The 23,543-nt window shown below is 39.8% G+C and overlaps 1 protein-coding gene across 1 annotated transcript; it reads left to right on the forward strand.

Moving 5' to 3' along the window:
• Positions 1-6,813: 6,813 nt before the first annotated feature.
• LOC104242162 (protein NRT1/ PTR FAMILY 5.5-like) lies at positions 6,814-10,097 on the forward strand. The gene is made up of 4 exons (XM_009797177.2): positions 6,814-6,979; positions 7,242-7,456; positions 8,129-8,649; positions 8,920-10,097. The coding sequence occupies exons 1-4, from the start codon at positions 6,961-6,963 to the stop codon at positions 9,863-9,865; spliced, it is 1,701 nt and encodes a 566-aa protein (XP_009795479.1). The 5' UTR covers positions 6,814-6,960; the 3' UTR covers positions 9,866-10,097.
• Positions 10,098-23,543: the final 13,446 nt, after the last annotated feature.

Consider the following 23,543-nt stretch of genomic DNA (forward strand, 5'->3'; position numbering starts at 1 on the left):
ATTTCCCATCTCGCAAATGCGATAACCCCCTTCGCAAATGCGAACCTAGCAGAGGTCGGGGTTCGCAATTGCGAACCCTGTTCGCAATTCCTATATCTGCAACCTGCAATTTTTATACTTAGCCGAAAATCAACCATTTTTCATATCTTTTCAAAACATAAACTCCCTAGGGCGATTTTTGAAGAACAACTCTTCTTCCAAATCGATAATAAGTCAATTTTAACTCGTTTCCTTCAATCATTAACATCTTTTAACATGATTTCAACTCAAAATCAATGATTTTCATGGGGGAAATTGGGTGTTTTGAATAGAACCTAGGTTTTTCAAAAATTGGGGATTTGGACCTCGATTTGAGGTCTGATTTCAAAACAAATTATACATTTGAGTTCGTGAGAGAATAGGTAATCGAGTTTTGGTTCGAACCTCGGGTTTTGACCATATGGGCCCGGGGTGATTTTTGACTTTTTGGATAAAATTTTAGAAAACTCATTTCCATGCATTAGAATTAATTCATTTAGCATTTATTGATGTACTTAAGTAACTTATGGCTAGATACGAGCGAATTGGTGGTGGAATCAAGGGGTAAAGCGATACTTGATACGTGAATTGTGTCTGTGGCATCAAGGTAAGTGTTTGGTCTAACCTTAGCTTGAGTGATTAGGAGTCGAGTCCTATTTGTTATGTGGTATTTGTCGAGTACGACGTATAGGCATGGTGACGAGTATCTATACGTTGGTGTCAGGCATGCCCGTGAGTCTTATATTGTGATTATTTTGGCTTCATTGTATTATTCATGCTTTGATGATGATTTCTATTGTTGGGCAAAGTTTGTGGAAGAAATTGTGACATTTGTGAGGAGCTTTGGCTCGAGTTATACAATGAAATGTGAATGTATAAGTGGAAATTGAATCTTTTGGAGCATTGGCTCAAAGTTGTGAAGTGAGTTATGAAGTAAAAGTGGAAAAAAGAAGATACTCATTATATTATCTCCCTTGCCGGGAATTTGTTGCTTTTAATGGTGTTCCCTTGTCGGGACTTGATTGTTGAACTGTTGTTCCCTTGCCGGGATTCTTATTGTGGTTTCATTTATTCCCTTGCCCTATTGTTTGTGATTGTTGTTTCGGTGAGGAAGAGTGTTAAGCACGAAGGGTAATGCCGTGTATGATTTGTGAGGAAAGAGTGTAAAGCACGAAGGGTGATGCGGTGTCGCACGATGTACCATTCCGTGCCTATTATATTGATTTTATGGTGAGGATGATCGTAAAATCACTAAAGGTGATGCCATGCAGTTTATGTTGATTCTTATGGTGAGGATGAGAGTAAAAGCACGAAGGGTGATGTCGTGCACTTGTCCTTGATTTTCCTGATTCTTGCTGATAATTGAGTTATGTTGTCCTTTATGTTTACTTACTGATTTTCTATTGTTACTTGATTTTATTTCGATGTTATAGATTTTCTTACCCTATTTGCCTTGTGATTTGTTGCTTGGGTGAGGAAGAGTGGAAAGCACGAAGGGTGATGTCGTGTATTGTTTTGGTGAGAGAGTGTTAAAGCACGAAGGGTCATGTCGTGCACTTGTCTTTGATTTTCCTGATTTTTATTGATAACTGAGTTATGGTTTCTCTACATTTAATTGATGGTTTCCTGTTGATACTTGTGGTACCCTGCAGCATGATTTCCCTTTCCTATTTTCAATTGAACTGTGGTGATCCTCATACTTATTTGTTGTTCTTCTGTTATTATTCGATGTTTCCCCGCAACATGTTTCCCCCTCCCACACTCGATTGTATATCAGTGTTCTCTTTTTTCGTTCTATATAGTTAAACTGCACAGGTTTATTTGGTAGTTTGGTCCTAGCCTCGTCACTACTTCGTCGAGGTTAGGCTAGGCACTTACCAGCACATGGGGTCGATTGTGCTGATACAATACTCTGCACTCTTTTGTGCAGACCCTAGTGTTGTAGACTTCGGACCGTAGTGAGATTTTTGTTTCTGGTTCATCAAGAGATCTGAGGTAGTCCTGCAGGCGTCCGCAGGCCTTGACGTCTCCTTCTATCTACTATTCCTGTTTCTTTCATGTATTTCCAGAGGTAGTGTTGTATTTATTTCTTTCAAACCTTATTTGTAGTACTCTTAGACCGTCTGTGAAGCTGTGACTCCAGTTCTGGGTAGTCTTATTTAAACAGTTGTATTGGTTATACTTAGTAATTTTATTATTTTTCCTCCGCTTGATATAAATTCCGATGTCTTTAAGTTATTGTTCATAATTTCTAGTAAACGATTAAAATAGGGAAAAGGTAAATTGTTCAAACAGTCGGCTTGCCTAGCTCACACTAGTAGGCGTTATCACGACTCCCGAGGGTGGAAAATCCGGGTCGTGACATCTAAAAGAAAATAAAGAAATGAAAAGGCAGAAATTAAAGATAGATTGAATTCAAGAAAGAGTTTCTTGAATTCAAGAAGTCTATTCTTGAATGTTAATCCTAACAACAACAATTAGCTAACGAAGAACTAATCGTCTTTGGTAGAGGTTAAAAATAAGAGATAGATTGTGAAACTTGACACTTTAGAATAACAAGAACAACAATAAGCCTAAACTTATCACCTTCCTTGAATACCTAGAAGTGATCTAAGATTTCGAAGAATTCATCTTACCACCTTAAGTTGAGTCTTGAAGGTTGAAGAATAAATCCAAGAGTAGCCACACACAAGAGTGCAAGAAAAATCTCACAATTTTTATTGATAATAGTCTGAATAATCTAGGTCTAAAAACAAAGAATTCACCCCTTTATAGGGTCACGAAATTCTACCTAAAAACAAGTAAATAAAGTTTTAAACTACTTTGGACAAGTCCAACTACCTTAGGAAAAGGAAAATACTAGGAAGCAAAAACCAAGTCATTCTTGGAAACTAATTCCAAAAATCTTAGTAAAAGGAAAATATAATCTTAACTAACTAGGAAAGAAATAAATATAGTCTCATAATATATGGAAATAAGTCCTAAACCAATCTTGGATAAAATTTTGAAAATCTTGGAAATGTTTAAGGAAATTTGCAAGCAACTTGGTACCAACTTGCACTGAACATCTAGCATGACTTTTGTACCATTCTTGGACATCAAGTAAGTCCTTTTTATGCTATAGAAACGTGGCTTTGTATAGGACTTCATGGGTTGCAAGTTTAGATACATTTTAGGTGTTAAATGGTCCAACAGGGCTTGATTTTGACCTTCTTCAGAGGATGTTCTTGGGATATAATCCACCTCTTAGTGGACATGAATTTGGTCCATAAAATAATTATAATACCTAGATAACTCATATTCTTTATCCTTAAGCTCTTCCTCCCAACTAACAACTTCTTTGATCGTTCCTGAAGTCGAATGACCTTGTTTTGCAACTTTTTAGTCTGAGATCTTGTTAAAGGCCCTCTTTGAGATTCCAAAGCTTCTTCCTTGTCCTTGAATAGATTTGATCTTCCTAGGATGCTATCATATACCTATCTTCGGGAGGCTACTGGGAATTTAGAAAAAAAATCCCTTTCTTCTTTCCTTATCATGCAACCTTGTTTCAGCTTAATACTACGACTTTGACTCTACTCGATCGCTCATATGTGATGTTGTGAGCTCAGTATTCTCTATGTGCTGATGATCGGTGATGCTGCAGATAGATTACGACGGGCTATGGATGCTTGATTATCATCATGATGTATTGTCTAGCCTCAGAAGCAGATGCAGTGTTAAATATTCTAGTCGTTCATTTGGGGTATAAGGTAGGTTCATATGTCTGGTTGGTAAGAGTAGATTTGGGAAGATTGGCTGGTGGCCTAGCTATTGTGATTAAGGTAAGTTCATGGCAAGGTGTCAATTTGAGTATAACTGGGTGGCCATCTCCCGCATGATGGGTTTGGATCGTGTGTCTCATATGAGGTTTCCATTCGGTGGAGTGCATATGTTATCATTTCATAGCATTCGGGTAAGTTGTTTCTAATGCAATGATAGGTAAGCGCTCGTTAGAATCTTCGGGGTGTTCTATATTCAACATTGCATGAGTTTTGAAGTATTCAGCTAAATAGTCGTGCAATATTGGGCCATGCTGTGAAGATATGGTATTTTGGGTTGCTGATGAGGTGTTCTATAGCTTCTAGCTAAGTGGTGGAGGTTGCTAATGACAATCAGATTATAGGATCATGGGCCGTATTAATTTTCGAACCGAGGGATCGCTAGGTTATTTATTTGAATGGGCATATGCTGGTGAAACACGGGTTGCTCGACGCGTATTAGCTATGTATTAAAGATCAGAGTAAGATGATTGGTTATCGAGAAGGTTCTGGCAAGTTCCAGGTCTTATATAGCCTTTAAGGACTTTTGAATTTGTCTACAGGTGAGCTTGAAAACGGCAACGAATTATAATCGGATATGCAGTATTTCCTTGTCAAGAAAGGTCTACATGTCAATGTTGGAGTGATACAAGAAATGGCTTTGGGTTCCCAGGATGTTCCCTCATGGCGGTTATATCAGATTGAGTTATTTTCGGGTTGGCAGTCTGCGTGACTCGATTGAGTTAGAGGAGATTGGTTCTAATTACTCAATTATGTGTTACTGAGTTTCGGAGAATTTATCATGGTTATGACCACGGTTGGAGTTGATGTTTTCTATAGGTATAGAAGGTATATTACGTGTGGTGGTGTTCTCATGGATTGAGTTAAATGAAAGATTTTCGGGTGATGAGGTATTCAATTTGCTTATGGTTCAGAGTTGACTATGAGACTTTCGTAGTGTTGCGAGTTATCATGTTAGAGGCGAGGCGCCATGTGGGGTTGAAAAGTTGCATGTACAAGGATGCAGATAGTTTTGGAGGGAAGGATATGAGTTATTGATGACACGGTCGATTTCGGGTGTTTAAGGTCTTGCTGGCACAAAGGATAAGGAAGAGTGTAAAGCACAAAGGGTAATGTCGTGCCATTTTATATATATTATCATGTGAGGAAGAGTGTAAAGCATGAAGGGTGATGCCGTGCCATTTTATATATATTATCGTGTGAGGAAGAGTGCAAAGCACGAAGGGTGATATCGTGCCATTTTATATACATTTCCAATTTGAGGAAGAGTGTAAAGAACGAAATGTGATGTCGTGCCACATTATTGAGAGTAAAAGCACGAAGGGTGATATAGTGCCATATCATTTGAGAGTAAAAGCACGAAGAGTGATGATGTGCCATTTTATTTATATTGTTATGCTGGTATGTTATCGTGAGGTCATGGCACGATGGGCGTTTCCGTGCAGGCAAAGATGAGGGATATGCATTATGTTTGATATTTGTCTTCTGTGTATACGTTCACGTCTTTACCTTGAACTGTTATTGTTATAATTATAGATCTGATGTGACCTGTTGCTATTGTTCTGTCATTGATGTCTATCCTAATTGTTGTTGTGTTGCTCATATCTTTTACTCGCTTAACTTGTAAATACCATGTCTATTTCCTGCTTTTATAATTATACTAATGTTGTATCTATTCTGTTGCACTTTAGTATAAGCCTTTCACCATATTAGTCATTCATGCCCTTACGTGTCATCTTGTAAAAAACATGTATTTCCGTCTTATTTATTATATTTGTACTTAGGCCTCCAATATGCTAGTTAATTGAAGTTGATATTCTTTGTTTTCCAATTGTTGTTATTACTCACGTGCTTTTCACTTAGTGTTTTATTGTTGCCCACATGTGTATCCTTGTCTATTCTTGTACTTGCGTATTTCCTACTTTGTAATTTCTGTTATCGATATTTCTATCATCTGGTTGGTTCTGTTACTCGTACATTTGGGAGGATGAGTTGAACACACGAAGGGTGTTGTCGTGCTAATTGATTTGTCATAAATAAATTATATATATATATATATATATATATATATATATATAGTGAGGCAGAGATAGAAGCACGAAGGGTGTTACCGTGTTGTTTGACGTGATATCTTGGATATACTTCTTATACCATGAAAGATTATAAATCTACTACTGTGATTTCTGTTAATAATTGTTGACTGTCTCGCAGAGTTGTATATGGTACTTTTATCTGTTATGCTTTGAACTGTTTTTATTATTAATCTAATGTACAGGTTATAACAATAAGCATCTTTTAACTAAAAGCCTCGTCACTACTTCAACGAGGTTAGATAAAATACTTACCAGTACATGGGGTAGGTTGTACTGATACTACACTTTTGTACGATGTGTACAGATTTTTGAAGTCTAGCTGCTGGTGATATCAGGTGCTGATTCTGAAGATGTTCGCGCATTACGGATATAGCTGTCTCTTGTCCTTGGTAGCTTAGGTTTAATTTGTTATTCTGTTTATGTATCTTTCAAACAGAACGTGTATTTATTCATACGAGTTTTGTAAATTTCAAATCTTAGAAGCTCATGAGTCGTACTACTAGGTCTTGGATAAATTTGTAAATATCTCAGATGAGTGATTTTTATATGTTAGTTGGCTTACCTAGCGGGTTGAGTTAGGTGTCATCGCGACGGGTGATTTTGGGTAGTGACGGAAAGACAATGCACAAAGATGACCTATGATGTAATTTCTTGGAACGAACTATAAGAATGAGTAGCTCCTGATTTGGGTTTGAACAAATCAAGTCAATGGCCTCTTTTTTCGCGCTATAATTAGTATTTTCTTACTTAAATTATGCATCTTTATCTGTCTTGTCTGTCCTAGAGGAAAGTCCACCGTTGGACTTTAGTAGGTTGGTGGGCAGAATGTCAACTGTTAATCCAAATATGGTAATACAACTCATCCATTCAGCTCTAAAATGAGTACCGCAACATCCCCTTTATATACACATACTCAAACACATGCCTTCTTCAATAATTCCAATATTGTGCCAGTTTTGTGATTCACTTGGCCTACATTGTTCTTTACTGATTTTGTTTGAGGCGGTGATACAAGTTCAAAGACGACAGTGATGGTTTACAGAATCTTATGTAATTATTCCTACTTCCAACATTTTTGTGAGCTATGTTTGATTATAAAGTTGATATTGCAGCTTTTGATTCCATGACATGTTGAAACTCTTTATATCTTGGCAATATGCAAATACAGTGACGGCTTTGGGATAATTTTTACTGTTCCTTATAGTTATTTCATCAGTTTGTTTTAGTTTCTTACGAAGAAATGTTACGCTGTTCATACCTTCTGACTAATGAGATGATAACATCTGGTTTTTGAATTTCTTTGTTGTTGTAGCCATTACTTGGGCTAATATTCCCGTGCACTATGCTCTGTGGATGTTGATGGTGTACTTGACAGATGTATGGAAGCTCAATCTCACAGATGCAGCTGCAATTGTCAGCGTCTTCTTTGGTTTGCTGACAATCCTACAGTCAGTCATGCTGTTTTCTACTCATGGTTTATTAGGCAATTATCCAGTGCTAATGGGTTCTATATTCGCCTATTGTGTGGTACATTCTCATTGTTAAATTATTTAATTTCTGCATTCTCTTTCTGTAATTCAGAATATTTACTCATTTGACAATCGTCCTGACCTTTTTGTCCTGTTAGCTTGAGTCAGCTTGCACCATCTTTCCTAACACTGCGTTGCATGACACATCTGAAGGAAACATGGTCAAGCTGCTCGTCTGCAGTGATTGCCGTCCATAGAGCTCGCAACAAATTAACGGAGAAAGATTTGAGTTTGAGTAAAATTAGACCAAAAATTACCTTGAAACACCATACTGAGCTACCACTACTATATTTCATATTTAATCTTCCTTGAAACCTTGTTTCTTGGGCTCAATTCAGATTTGCTTCCAACAGTTATCGTCCAAAACTTAAGCGCGTGAACTTATTTTACTGGAGAAAGCTGTCAGTATGAACTTCTTTAAACTCTTGGCCTAATGGAGTCTAATGGAAGTTCACGTTTTATTAAGTCTAGCTAAGTTTTTTCTTGTGCTAAATTACAATTTGTTTCCCACGGTAAAAACTTAAAACCTTGACGTACGTGTCAATTTACTGAACCCGAGAAATCTGTCAGTGTGATCTGTGAACCTTTTTTAATGCTTAGAACTCTTACCTTAATTGGAGTATAAAATTGAAATTCACTTTATACTAAGTCAAAAGTTTCTTCTACATAGGGCATGGGTTTTTTAACAATGTCAACACCACCAGTCCTTGCTAAGGCTACTGGAACATGCAGTGGTTATCAGCCTGAGTGCATCGGCGAAAGCCAGCGCATACTCTTCTACATAGCATTGGCTCTGTGTGCTCTGGGAACAGCTGGTAAAGCGGTAAGCTTACGCGCTTTCCTACTTGAGCAACTTGGAGAAAATGCTATCAGTCCTTCTATCTGGTCTCTGCAACGTTATGCGTTGATTCTGTTCAAAGCTGCTGCTGTTTTGGGATTTTCATACATATCACCGTGGTCGCTTTGGTTTGGTGTCCCAGCAATATGTTACACAGTTGCAGCCTTTATTTTCTTGAGCGGATCTTGTACCTATAAATATGTTAAACCAGAAGGTAGCCCTATCACTACTTTATTCCGGGTCTTTGCAGCATCTATCTCCAAGTTATTCTATCGACTGCCTACAGATGCGTTACAGCTGTATAACATATCTGACCCTGGTATACAATGCCTGCCTCACACCAATGGCCTGAGGTCCTCTCTCGCTCTCTCATTGTCTGTGTTTTGCTCCATTTGTGTTTGCTTTAATCTTTAGAAGAAACTCAAGTTTCAGCATGTTTCTTTATTTTGGTTTGCCATCTTAGTTGTAAAGATCCTTTCTGCTACCAATGTCTACCCTTTCAATGTGAACTGATAATCTAGAACAGACTCAGCTGTCACAAGGCAATAGGGTCCTCATCGTCTTATATATATATATATATGAGAAAACTATACTGACAAATAATTGTGCAAAACTCAATTCAGGTGTCTTGATAAGGCTGCAATTATCTTGCCCGACCAGACTCTAGAGCAGCAACTGCGGAATACATGGAGGCTTTGCAGCGTTGCTGAGGTTGAAGCTACTAAATTTGTAATTCGCAAGTTCCCACTGTGTATGACCTACATTCTTGGTGGGGTTTTGACTTCTTTGTCATACACCTACTTTCTAGAGCAAGCAAAGACTATGAACAATAAGGTCGGGAACCTAAGAATTCCTCTAGCTGTCTTCCTATGGTTCCAATTTGAAGCAAGAGAACAGTTTCAAAAAATATATCACATATTTGTGAATTGGGGATGGGGTTCAGAAGCAAAACCATCAGCTCCTAGAGTGGGAGTTGCAGTATCCATCATTTTGGGGGTATTATGCACTATTACTGCTGCAAAAGTGGAGTCAAGAAGACTCGCTATGGTAAAGATCTATAGTTTAGCAGGCGAGACCGAGGAAAAAATTCCAATGACTGTATTCTGGCTGCTTCCACAGTATCTCCTTCTTGGGGCAGCAGACGGGATGTTTGGAAAGAGCCTGGAGGATTACTACAATAGGCACTTTGAGCCCGAATCTACCTCGTATATGATCAGTGCCGTCAATTTGATGCACGGGTTAGGATGTATAAGCAACATTTTGATAGTGTATGTAGTGAGTAAGGTTAGTCAGCTGGGAAATAAAGTAAGTTGGTTTCAGGATACGCTGAATAAGAGTCGAGTTGATAAGTATTACTGGACTCTGTCATGGCTATTAGCTATTGCATTTGTTTTGTTTGTTGTCATTAGCCTGTGGTATGCTTACAGGCGATCAAAAGAAGAAGCACAAACAGTGTATGTTGAACGAACTGTTGCCTATGTTCGGGGTGAACTAATTTATGGGACGACAATTACAATGGGAAACAGGCGCAGTAACAACATCATTGCCATGCTTCCTTCTTTTGGGTAATGATATGTTCCTAAGGTGTAACACATTGCTGGCTATTGGGTCTCTTGTGCTGTGAGGATGAATGTGATTACGCGACCTGCTGAAGCGCATTCATATCTTCTGTAAACAAAAAGGTGTTTGCACTTTCCTGTATTTCATTTGTCATAACTTTCTTTATAAGCATGTTCCTCTCTGTAAACTTACACTTTTAGCAATGTCATTTTGAAGTCTATTTGAAAGTCATCGAAACGAATACTGCAAGGATTTGTATCTACCCCTTAATTATGTTACTATCTACCCCTTAATTTTACCCAAACTAAGAATGCAAGTGTCAAAACTAGGATTTCCCACCGTCGGGATCGTGATGGTGCCTACTCTTGAAAGCTAGGCAAGCCAACCGATACATTACTAACGCATTAATTGTTAACCCAAACAGCAATAAAAAAAAATAACCAAAGATAACCAAATATAAAGTACGGAAGTTTCATAACAGTTTAAAATTCTAAAACAAGGCTACGCCAAATGATCTGGTATCACAATTTCACGAACATCTAAGAGTTTCTACAAACACTGGTTTAAAAGAAATACAGTTGTTCTCGAAAAGAAAAGAGACAGGAAATCTAAAACAGAAGGAAGGGGACTCCAGGGTCTGCGAACGCCAGCAGATCTACCTCGGGTCTCCTGTGGATTGAAGGCAGCAACCTCGAACTCCGATCAATATGGTCCAGTACCGGGATCTGCACGGAAAGTGCAGAGTGCAGTATCAGTACAACCGACCCATGTACTGGTAAGTGTCGAGCCTAACCTCGGCGAAGTAGTGACGAGGCTAAGACACGACAAACAACATAAACTTGTGCAGTTAAACAATATACTAACAGAATAACAATAATAGAAGCTATACAGAAATTAACGGGAAGGGGGCAACATGCTATGGGGTACCAGAATAAGGAATCACAGTAGTAAAGGAAAGTAAACAATTAGGGCACTTAAACCGATAACAACAAATAAACACAGCAAACAGAAAATGCACGGCATCACCCTTTGTGCTTTTACTCTCAATCCTCACCATGCAATCAATAATAGAAATGTCCATGGCATCACCCTTCGTGCTTTATCACTCTTTCTCACCATATGAATAATAGAAATGTGCACGGCATCACCCTTCGTGCTTTATCTCTCTTCCTCACCATATGCATAAATATAAATGTAAATGTGCAAGGCATCACCCTTCGTGCTTTATCACTCTTCCTCGCCATTTTCATAAATATGAATGTGCACGGCATCACCCTTTGTGCTTTATCACTCTTCCTTACCATAACAACAACAGAAACAACAACCCCCCAGCAAGGGCATCACAATCAAACAACTTTGTTTCATCATTTAATTTTACAATAGAAATCTCAACTTCAGCCAATACTTACCCAATATCCAAATCAGGAACAACATAGTAAAACTTGTTAACATGAACCATAACTAGCTTAAGCAGGAACAATACGTATAAAGAAACATAACTGTCACAAGTATAGAACTCACTCGCATGCTATGACCCGAAAACGATGTATAGATACTCGTCATCATGCCTATACGTCGTACTAAATAACTAACAAGTATCAAATAGGGCAAACAATACCGAATCCCTCAAGCTAAGGTTAGCCACAACACTTACCTCGATTCCACGGCCACAATCAAACCTCAATTATCGATGTACCTCTCGATTCCACTTCCAATCCGCTTGTATTTAATCATAATTAACTTAATAACATCAATAAATGCTAAAGAACTCAATTCCAATGCTTTATTATAGGTTTCCCAAAATTTTTTCCCAAAAAGTCAAAAATCGACCCCAGGCCCGCTTGGTCAAAACTCGAAGTTCGGAACAAAACACGATTTCCCATTCACTCCCAAGTTCAGATATGCAATTGGTTTTGGAATCCGACCTCAAATTGAGGTCTAAATCCCCAAATTTTAAAATTTCTAAATTCTATCCAAAAACACCCAATTTCCCATGAAAATCCATAAATTTTGAGATTAAATCTTGTAAAAAAATAAAAAAGATTGAAGGAATTGAGATAAGAATCATTTACCTATGGTTTGGGAAAGAACTTGCTCTAGGAAAATCGTCCCTTGGAGTTTAGGTTTTGAAAATTTGAATAATGAATGAAAAATCCCGTCCAACACACTTTTACTCAGCTGCACATGTCGCATTTGCGACCAGAGCTTCGCAAATGCGAAGCTCGCAATTGAGAAAGGGATATTGCAACTGCGAAGCATTCACAATTCCTACTGCCTTCGCAAATGCGAGGAAAGTGTCGCTTTTGCGATCACAGACCTTGCAAATGCGAACAAATGATCGCATTTGCGATCAGTTCCCCTCCCAGACTCCCTCCGCATTTGCGAAGTTTTGTTCACATTTGCGAACTATGCTGGCCTAGCCTTCTAATCGCATTTACGATGAAAGGCTCGCAAATTTGTACCCTGCGGGGCTCGCAATTGCGATGCCTGATCTCGCAATTGCGAGATCAGAGGCCTACAACAGCTGAAGCATATCAGCAGTTCTTTCCTAAGTCCAAAATAATCTGGCCTATCCAAAACTCATCCGAGCCCTCGGGGCTCCAAACCAAACATGCACACAAGTCTAAAAATATCGTACGGACTTACTCGTGTGATCAAATTGCCAAAATAACATCTTAAACAACGAATTTAACACCATAACTCATGAAATCCTTAAGAACATTGCATTTTCTATTTTCACAACCGAATGTCTGAATTACGTCAAATCAGTCTCGTTTCTCACCAAATTTCATAGACACGACTTAAATACTGTATAAAACCTATATGGGGCTCCGGAACAAAAATACGGGCCCGATACCAACGAGATCACACACTATTCTATTTCTAAAATTTCTTATATTTTCCAGCAAACAATTTTCTTCAAAAATTCATTTCTCGGCCTAGGGACCTCAAAATTCGATTCCGGGCATACGCCCAAGTTCCATATTTTACTACGAACCCTATAGGACCGTCAAATCACAGGTCCATGTCCGTTTGCCAAAAATGTTGACCGAAGTCAGCTTTAGTCAATTTTAAAGGCAAAATTCAATATTTTTCTCAAATTTCACATAAAGGCTTTTCGGAAACATGCCTAGACTATGCACGCGAATTGAGGAGAATGAAAATGAGGATTTTTAAGGCCTCGAAACACGGAATCGGATTCTAAAACGAAAGATCACCCTTTGGGTCATCACATTCTTCACCTCTAAAACAACTGTTTGTCCTCTAACGGACATAGAAAAGTACCTGAATCGGTGAAAAGATGGGGATATCAGCTACGCATATCGGACTCGGATTCCCAACTAGCTACCTCAACAGGCTGACCTCTCCACTGCACATGAACTGACGGATAACTCTTCGATCTCAACTGTCGAACCTGCCGGTCTAGAATATCCACCGGCTCCCCTCGTAGGTCCAATCCTTGTCCAACTGGACAGTGCTGAAGTCTAACATGTGGGATGGATCACCGTGATACATTCGAAGCATGAACACATGAAACACTGGATGCACAGCTGATACACCTGGCGGCAATGCAAGTCTGTAAGCCATCTCCCCCACTCGATCAAGGATCTCAAAAGGCCCGATGAACCTAGGGCTTAGCTTGCCCTTATTCCCAAATCTTATCACACCCTTCATGGGCGACACCCGAAGCAACACTCGCTCCCCGACTATGAATGCCACATCACGAACCTTACGGTTGGCATAACTCTTTTATCTGGACTCAGTTGTATGAAGCATATCCTAAATAATCTTAACCTTATCCAAGGCATCATATACTGAATCTGTACCCCACAACTGAGCCTCCCCCGGCTCAAACCACCCAACCAGCGATCGACACCGTCTACCATATAATGCCTCATAGGGGGCCATCTGGATGCTCAACTGATAATTGTTGTTGTAGGCAAACTCCGTTAACGTCAAGAACGGATCCCAAGAACCTCCAAAGTCAATAACACATGCTCAGAGTATATCCTCCAAAATCTAAATAGTACGCTCAGATTGTTCGTTCGTCTGAGGATGAAATGTTGTGATCAACTTGACCTGCGTACCCAACTCATGATGTACTATCCTCTAAAAATGCAAGGTAAATTATGTACCTCGGTCATAAATGATAGCCACAGGCACACCATGGAGACGAACAATCTCATGGATATAAATCTCTGCCAACCACTCTAAAGAATAGGAAACTGCCACAGGAATGAAATGGACTGGCTTAGTCAGCCTATCCACAATAACCCACACTGCATTGAACTTCCTCTGAGTCCTAGGAGTCCAACAACGAAGTCCCTAGTGATACGCTCCCACTTCCACTCAAGAATTTCAATCTTCGGAAGTAAACCACCAGGTCTCTGATGCTCGTACTTTACATGCTGACAATTCAAACATCGAGTTACATACGCAACAACAATATCCTTCTTCATCCTCCTCCACCAATAATGCTGCTGCAAGTCTTGATACATCTTAGCGGCGCCCGTATAAATAGAATACCAGGAACTATGAGCCTCCTCTAGAATCAACTCACGAAGTCCATCCACACTGGGCACACAAACTCGACCCTGCATCCTCAAAACTCCATCATCTCCCACTGTAACCTGCTTGGCACCTCCATGCCGCACTGTGTCCCTAAGGACAAGCAAATGAGGATCATCATACTACCGATCTTTGATACACTCCAACAAGGAAGAATGAGCAATTGTACAAGCTAGAACACGATTAGGCTCAAAGACGTCCAACCTCACGAACTGATTGGCCAAAGCCTGAACATCTAATGCAAGCGGTCTCTCACCGACTAGAATATATGCAAGGCTACCCATACTAGCCGACTTCCTACTCAAAGCATCGGTCACCACATTGGACTTCCTAGGATGATACAAGATGGTGATATCATTGTCTTTCAATAGCTCCAACCACCTCCTCTACTTCAAATTTTGCTCCTTCTGCTTGAACAAGTATTGCAAAATCTTATGATCCATGAACACCTCACACGACACACTATATAAATAATGCCTCCAAATCATCAGCGCATGAACAATGGTTGCTAGCTCCAAATCATGAACTAGATAATTCTTCTCGTGGATCTTCAATTGCCGTGAAACATATGCAATAACCTTGCCATTCTGCATCAACGCCATTTCAAGTCCAATACGAGATGCGTCACAATATATTGTATATGTCCCTAAACCTGTGGGCAATACCAACACTGGCGTCGTAGTCAAAGCTGTCTTGAGCTTCTGAAAGCTCACCTCACACTCGTTCGACCACCTAAACGGAGCACCCTTCTGGGTCAACCTGATCATCAGGGTTGCTATAGATGAAAACTCCTCCACAAACCGATGGTAATAACCCGCTAAACCTAAGAAACTCCAAAACTCTGTAGCTGATGTGGGTCTAGGCCAGTCCTTGACTGCCTCAATATTCTTAGGATCCACCTGAATACTCTTTGTCGATACAACGTGACCTAAGAAAGCAACTGAACACAACCAAAACTCGCATTTCAAAAACTTAGCGTATAACTAGTTGTCTCTCAAAGTCTGAAGGACCACTCGAAGATGCTGCTCATGCTCCTCTCGGCTGTGGGAGTAGATCAAGATATCATCAATGAAAAAAATCATAAAGGAATCCAGATAGAATCCGGTTCATCAAATCGATAAATGTTGTTGGGGCATTTGTAAACTCAAATGACATTACTAAAAACTCATAATGCACGTACTGAGTGCAAAAAGCTGTCTTCGGGACATCGGATGCCTTAATCCTCAATTGATGGTAGTCAGATCTCAAATCAATCTTCGAAAACACTTTGGCACCCTAAAGCTGATCAAATAAATTATCGATCCTCGGCAATGGATAGTTGTTCTTGATGGTAACTTTGTTCAACTACCGATAATCTATGCGCATCCTCATCGATCCATCCTTTTTCTTAACAAACAACACTGTCGCACCCCAGGGCGAGACACTAGGTCTAATAAAGCCATTATCAAGCAGGTTTTGCAATTGTTCCTTCAATTCTTTCAACTCTGGCAGGGCTATGCGGTACGGTAGAATAGAAATGGGCTGAGTGCCCGGAGCCAAATCAATATAAAAGTTAATATCCATATCGGGTGGATTCCCTGGCAGGTCTGTAGAAAATATCTCTGGAAACTCCTGGACAACTGGCACAGAATCCATAGAAGGAACCTTAGCACTAAAATCACAAACATAAGACAAATAAGCCAAACACTGCTTCTTGACCATACGTCGAGCCTTCATATACGAGATAACACTACTGGTAGATTGACCGGGAGTCCCTCTCCACTCCAATCAAGGCAGTCCTGATAAAGATAAGGTCGCAATCTTGGCATGACAGTCCAATATAGCATGATAAGGTGACAACCAATCCATCCCCAAAATAACATCGAAGTCAACCATATCGAGAAATAGGAGGTCTAAACTAGTCTCAAGACCCCCAATAACAACCACACACGAACGATAGACATCATTTACAACAATAGAATCACCCACCGGCGTGGACACATATACGGGAGCACTCAAAGAATTACGAGGCACAACCAAATATGGAGCAAAATAAGAAGACACATAGGAGTATATAGACCCTGGATCAAACAGAACTGAAGCATCTCTACTACAAACCAGAATAGTACCTGTGATAACTGCATCGGAGGACTCAGCCTCAAGCCTGGCTGGGAAAGCATAACATCGGGGTTGGGCCCCACCACTCTTAACTACATCCCTGGAATGGCCTCTCGCTGGATGGTCTCCACCTCTAGCGGTCTAACCTCTACCTTTAATACCTCGACGCCCACCTCTAGCTGTCTGACCCCTACCTCTAGCTGGCTGAGCGGGCGGTGAAATACTCGGTGTCGGAACCATGGCATGAGAACCCTGATATTAAGAACTGCTCAAGGCTCGAGGGCAAAATCTAGAAATATGCCTCATATCACCACAAATATAACAAGACTTCTGTTGCTGATCCTGAAACTGACCCTAACGGCCAGAGTAATCACCCTGAAAACTCTGGAGCGGAGGTGAACTGATAGGAGCCGGTGGTGCACTGTAGGGTAGCTGATCAGAATACTATATATAAGAACCACGACCACCTGAAGCACCATGAGAAGCCTGAAGTGCTGAATGAAATGGCCTGGGATATTGTCCCCTACCAAAAGAATCCCAGCCTCCAGACAAGGTACTACTGAATCTGCCAGAATGACGAGGCCTCTTGTCAGAACCCTGACCACTCCCCTGAGCTAAAACCATCTCCACTTGCCTGGCCACATTGGCTGCATCCTGAAAAAATATCTCACTCTCGGTCTCTTTAGCCATCTGCAATCTAATAGGCTGAGCGAGTCCCTTAATAAACCTCATCACCCTCTCTCTCTCTCTCTCTCTCTCTCTCTCTCTCTCTCTCTCGGTTGGGAGTATAAGAAGAGCATGACAATCTAGATCAATAAACCTCATCTCGTACTGAGTGACATCATAGAACCCTGTTGAAGATGCTCGAACCGCATACGGTACTCTCTTTTTGAGTGACGGGAAGGAACTTCTCAAGAAATAGTTGAGAGAACTGGTCCCAAGTCAAAGTAGGTGACCCAGATGGTCTGGCCAAATAATAATCCCTCCACCATTTCTTGGCATAACCTGACAGACGAAAAGCTGCAAAGTCGACCCTATTGGCCTCCACTATCCCCATGTTCCGTAGAATCTCGTGACAACTGTCCAAATAATCCTGGGGATCCTCTAAAGATGTACCGCCATAGGTAGTAGTGAAACATTTGGTGAACCTATCCAATCTCCACAAAGTATTAGAAGACATAGTTGATCAATCACCGGTCTGAGCTACAATACCCGATGGAACTAACCCAACTGGCTGAGTTGCTGGAGTCTGAAACTGGGGAACCATCTACTCCGGAGTATGAGTAGCGGGAGTCCATGCTCATTCCCCAGCCCGAGAGACGGTTGGTGCTACAGGAAGTATGTCGGCCTGAGTAATACTCTCCATAAGGCCCACCAGACGGACCAAAGCGTCCTGAAGTACCGGAGTAGCGATGAACCCCTCTGCAGCTTGAGCTAGCACTGCTGGAACACTCTGTGTCGGAACCTCATCATCAAACTCTACCTGAGGCTCCACCGCTGGTGCTGCTGCTTTGGGCTGAGGCATACCCCTAACTCGGCCTCTAGCACGGCCTCGGCCTCGTCTTCCGCCCTTCATAAGAGCTTCCACTGGGGGCACGGGCTGCTAATCAGCTGATGAAGCGGTACGTGTTCTCGCCATCTGCGAATGAACATAGTATGAGTTCAATTAGCATTGAAAAATCAAATCGCACAACATAGAAGAATAGATGTGAGGTAATTCCTAAATTATGTAGCCTCTGGGGCTAAGCATAGACGTCTTTATATCGATCCCTTAGACACTACCTAACTTGTTCGTAAATTGTGAGACCTAGGCAATCTAGTGCTCTGATACCAACTTGTCACGACCCAAATTTTCTACCGTCGGGATCGTGAAGGCGCCTACTCTTGAAAGCTAGGCAAGCCAACCGATACATTACTAACGCATTAATTGTTAACCCAAACAACAATAAAAATAACCAAAGCTAAGCAGATATAAAGTGCGAAAGTTTCATAATAGTTCAAAATTCTAAAACAAGGCTACCCCAAATGATCTAGTGTCACAATTTCACGAACATCTAAGAATTTCTACAAACACTAGTTTAAAAGAAATACAATTGTTCTCGAAATGAAAAGAGATAGGAAATCTAAATCTAAGACAGAAGGAATGGGAATCCAGGATTTGCAAACGTCGGCAGATCTACCTCGGGTCTCCTGTGGACTGAAAGTAGCAACCTCGAACTTCGATTAATATGATCCAGTATCGGGATCTGCATGGAAAGTGCAGAGTGTAGTATCAGTACAACCGACCCCATGTATTGGTAAGTGCCGAGCATAACCTTGGCGAAGTAGTGACGAGGCTAGGACACGACAAACAACATAAACTTGTGCAGTTAAACAATATACTAACAGAATAACAATAATAGAAGCTAAGCAGAAACTAACGAGAAGGGGGAAACATGCTACGGGGTACCAGAATAAGGAATCACAATAGTAAAGGAAATTAAACAATTAGGGCACTTAAACTGATAATAGCAAATAAATACAACAAACAGAAAATGCACGGCATCACCCTTCGTGCTTTTACTCTCAATCTTAACCATACAATCAATAATAGAAATGTGCATGACATCACCCTTCGTGCTTTATCACTCTTCCTCACCATATGAATAATAGAAATGTGCACGCATCACCCTTCGTGCTTTATCTCTCTTCCTCACCATATGCATAACTACAAATGTAATTGTGCAGGGCATCACCCATCATGCTTTATCACTCTTCCTCGCCATATACATAAATATAAATGTGCACAGCATCACCCTTCGTGTTTTATCACTCTTTCTCACCATAACAACAACAAAAACAACAACAACCCGGCAAGGGCATTACAATCAAACAACTTGTTTCATCATTTAATTTCACATTAGAAATCTCAACTTAAGCCAATACTCACCCAATATTCAAATCAGGAACAACATAGTAAAACTTGTTAACATGAACCATAACTAGCTTAAGCAGAAATAATACGTATAAAGAAACACAACAGTCACAAGAATAGAACTCACGCGCATGATTTGACTGACAACGACGTATAGATACTCATCACCACACCTATATATCATACTAAACAACTAACAAGTAGCAAATAGGAAAACAAATACTTAATCCCTCAAGCTAAGGTTAGCCACATCACTTACCTCGATTTCATGGCCTCAATCAAACCTCAATTACCGTTTTACATCTCGATTCCACTTTGAATCCGCTTGTATCTAATCATAATTAACTTAATAACATCAATAAATGCCAAAGAACTCAATTCCAATGCTTAATTATAGGTTTCCTAACATTTTTCCCAAAAATTCAAAAACCGACCCCGGGCCTGCTTGGTCAAAACATGAAGTTCGGACCAAAACCCGATTATCCATTCACCCTCGAGCCCGGATATATAATTGATTATGTAATCCGACCTCAATTTGAGGTCTAAATCCCAAATATCGCAATTCCTAAATCTACCCAAACACCCAATTTTCCATGAAAATCCCTAAATTTTGTGATGAAATCTTGTAAAAATATGAAATAGATTGAAAGAATTGAGTTAAGAATCATTTACTTATGATTTGGGGAAGAACTTGCTCTAGGAAAATCGCCTCTTGGAGTTTAGGTTTTGAAAATTTGAAGAATGAATGAAAAATCCCGTCCAAAACCCTTTTACTCAGCTGCAGATGTCGCATTTGCGACCAGAGCTTTGCAATTGCGAAGCCTTCACAAATGTGAGGAAAGTGTCGCATTTGTGATCACAGACCTCGCAATTGCGAACAAATGATCGCATTTGCGATCAGTTTCCCTTCTAGACTCCCTTCGCATTTGCTAAGTTTTATTCACATTTGCAAACTATGCTGGCCCAGCCTTCTAATTGAATTTACAATGAAAGGCTCGCAAATGTGGACCCTACAGGGCTCGCAAATGCGGACCCTGCAGGGCTCGCAATTGCGATGTTTGATCTCGCAATTGCCAGATCAGAGGCCTGCAACAGCTGAAGCATACTAGCAATATTTTCCTAAGTGCAAAACTCACCCGAGCCCTCGGGGCTCCAACCCAAACATGCACACAAGTCTAAAAATATCATACGGACTTGCTCATATGATCAAATTGCCAAAATATCACCTTAAACAAAAACTTTAACACCAAAACTCATGAAATCCTTAAGAACATTGAATTTTCTATTTTCACAACCGAACGTCCGAATCACGTCAAATCAGTCTCGTTTCTTACCAAATTTCACACACACAACTTAAATACTATATAAAACTTGTACGGGGCTCCAAAACCAAAATACGGGCCCGATACCAACGAGATCACACACTATTTTATTTCTAAAATTTCTTATATTTCCAACAAATAATTTTCTTCAAAAATTCTTTTCTCAAGCTAGGGACCTTGGAATTCGATTTCGAATATATGCCCAAGTTTCATATTTACTACGGACCCTATGGGACCGTCAAATCATGAGTCCGGGTCCGTTTGCCAAAAATATTGACCAGGGTCAACTTTAATCAATTTTAAAGGCAAAATTCAATATTTTTCTCAAATTTCACACAAAGGCTTTCCGAAAATGCGTCCGGACTGCACACGTAAATCGAAGAGAATGAAAATGAGGTTTTTTAAGTCCTCGAAATACGAAATCGGATTCTAAAAAGAAAGATGACCCTTTGGGTCATAACATCAAGAGACATTTATTACTCCTTTACGCATCAGTTCGAATTTGTTGTCCAACTATTATGTTTAATTTGGGATCTGAGCTTCAGAATCACTAAGATGGCTTTCTTGACCCTCAAGTTTCTATCATTGCTTAGATTGCTGGAATTTTATGCAATTTAGGAAAAACAATTCTCCAAACTACAACATGTGCAACATAAAGTATAACTTACTCTGGCATGCATAAGATACAACAACAATAACATCAACTTACTCCTGCTTCCGAAGCGGCTTCTATATAGTAGTAATTTTGTTGGTGTATATATCATAATTACACAGTCAATACCTCATAATTCACCTTAGCACAGAAGTTGTTTGTTGAACATCTTATTATGTGTGGTGACAACGATGCTCATTAGAGGACTTGCTAACACATTTACATAGGTGATTCCATGTTTTAGAGTTAGTAGGATTAGATAAGCGTGATCTTAGTACAGGTATGTGTTTGAACAAAAAGATTGAGACTATTTTGACAACCTCAATTATCGATAATAAAGAAGGTAAATCTTAGCCAAGCATAATCAACTTTAGATCTAAAAGTATGTAACGAGAAATAATGAAAGGTAGGAACATCTCAGATTTATTGATGTCATAATCTTATCCCCGATAAGAGGAAAAAATGAGTTTATATTCTAAACAAAATAGAAACTGTAACAAAAGAGTAGAAAGGAAAAAGCCCAGGCCCCCTTTTGTCCAGAAATTCCCCCCTCAATATATAGCTCCTGGAACTTTCATTCAGTGGTATTTGACCAACATGATGCTCTGCGACGGTCCTTTTCATCGTTACTTGAGTACAGCAACATCTTGACATATGTTGTCGATGGTTTGACCCCAAGGTTGGTCGTGGTGCCCTTCACTATTTCACCACCTGAGTGAGATCCCAGCTTGGTCGGCCGCTACGGTCAGATTTTGACCTATATAGTTAGTCCCTCCGTCCGTCAAGGTCGTCCCTTAGCGGGCTCGATGGGCGGATTCTGTCGATTCGAAGGTTAGGAGAAATCTGACTGTATGCCTTGAGCGAGTTTTTTAGACTGAGGCGATGATGCGCTGCTTCAAAATGCCTTGTGCTTATTCGAAATGTCGCTCGTGGTTACTGCCATTATGACACACGTTTTCAGTGGATCGAACCGTTTCTCATTCCCTATCAGTTTTGATTGGCGACTCTTAGGTTTCCCGCTTGAGGCGTTTATGTTCCTATAAATATGGGAAATACCATTTCATTATAGTAATATGCATGCATGTTCCCATAAGCGTGCACAAGGTTTTTATAATTTTTTCCATAATTTTAAGGATTTAAATTGATTTATTTCCTTCCCTTTTATTCATAAAACCCCAACAATTATTTCCCAAATTATTGTTATGGTTATTTAGTCATTTAATTTTTATATTTATTCCAAAATATGGTTAATATATTTTTTATGCATTTTTATAATTGCATTTGATATTTTTCAAGCTAAATTGCATATAATTGCAATATTAGCCCATTTAGTGTATAATTACATTTTATATGTGTAAAATTGGTCTCCTATATTTTTAAAATGTTAAATACCTATTTTAAATCATTTTGGTACATAAAATTAATTTTCAAAAATTATTTATTATTTATTATAAATTATATAGAGGGAAAGTGGCTATTTAAAACATAGCCAGATTGGCTTTCAATTGTAGCCCAAATCGAACCCCAACCCCAGCCCAATTTCAAATTAAAATACCCGACCCAAGTCCTAAATCCGCCTACCTGACCCAAGACCCGCTAAATTCTGGTCGTTGATCTAAAAGATCAACGTCCCTAATAATTCCTTTCCTTTTTTAATTCCAACTACACCCTAACCCTACCTCATTTCCAAATACCGCCGCCTCTGTGTCCTCTCTTTTCTCAACCACCCAACCTAACCCTAGCTCCCTTCAACCGTCGCCTCCTTCTCCGATCTTCTCCGATGACCAACTTTCAAGTCCCAAGCCTCCAATGGCTCCTCTATTGGCATGCTCATCTTCTCTGACGCCTTCAAGGGCCCTGGGCCATGACGACTTATATCTAAGGTTTGCTATCTGGCTGTTCATGGCTACTCCGGTGTGATTTCGAGCAAAATCACATTGTATTTGTTACGATCTTTGGGTTTCTAAACAGGTTCTTCCATCTCTACTTAGGTTTCTTCTAAAACCTAATTTTTGTTTATAACTCCTAGATCTGTACAATTGTTAAACAATTTGAGTCAATTCTTTTGAAGTTTTGCACTGTTCTTGAATCTCTTTTACAAAATTATCGATTTCACGTATTTTTTACCTTCTT

This window comes from Nicotiana sylvestris, chromosome 1 (genome assembly GCF_000393655.2).
Source record: "Nicotiana sylvestris chromosome 1, ASM39365v2, whole genome shotgun sequence".
In the NCBI taxonomy this organism is placed as follows: domain Eukaryota; kingdom Viridiplantae; phylum Streptophyta; class Magnoliopsida; order Solanales; family Solanaceae; genus Nicotiana; species Nicotiana sylvestris.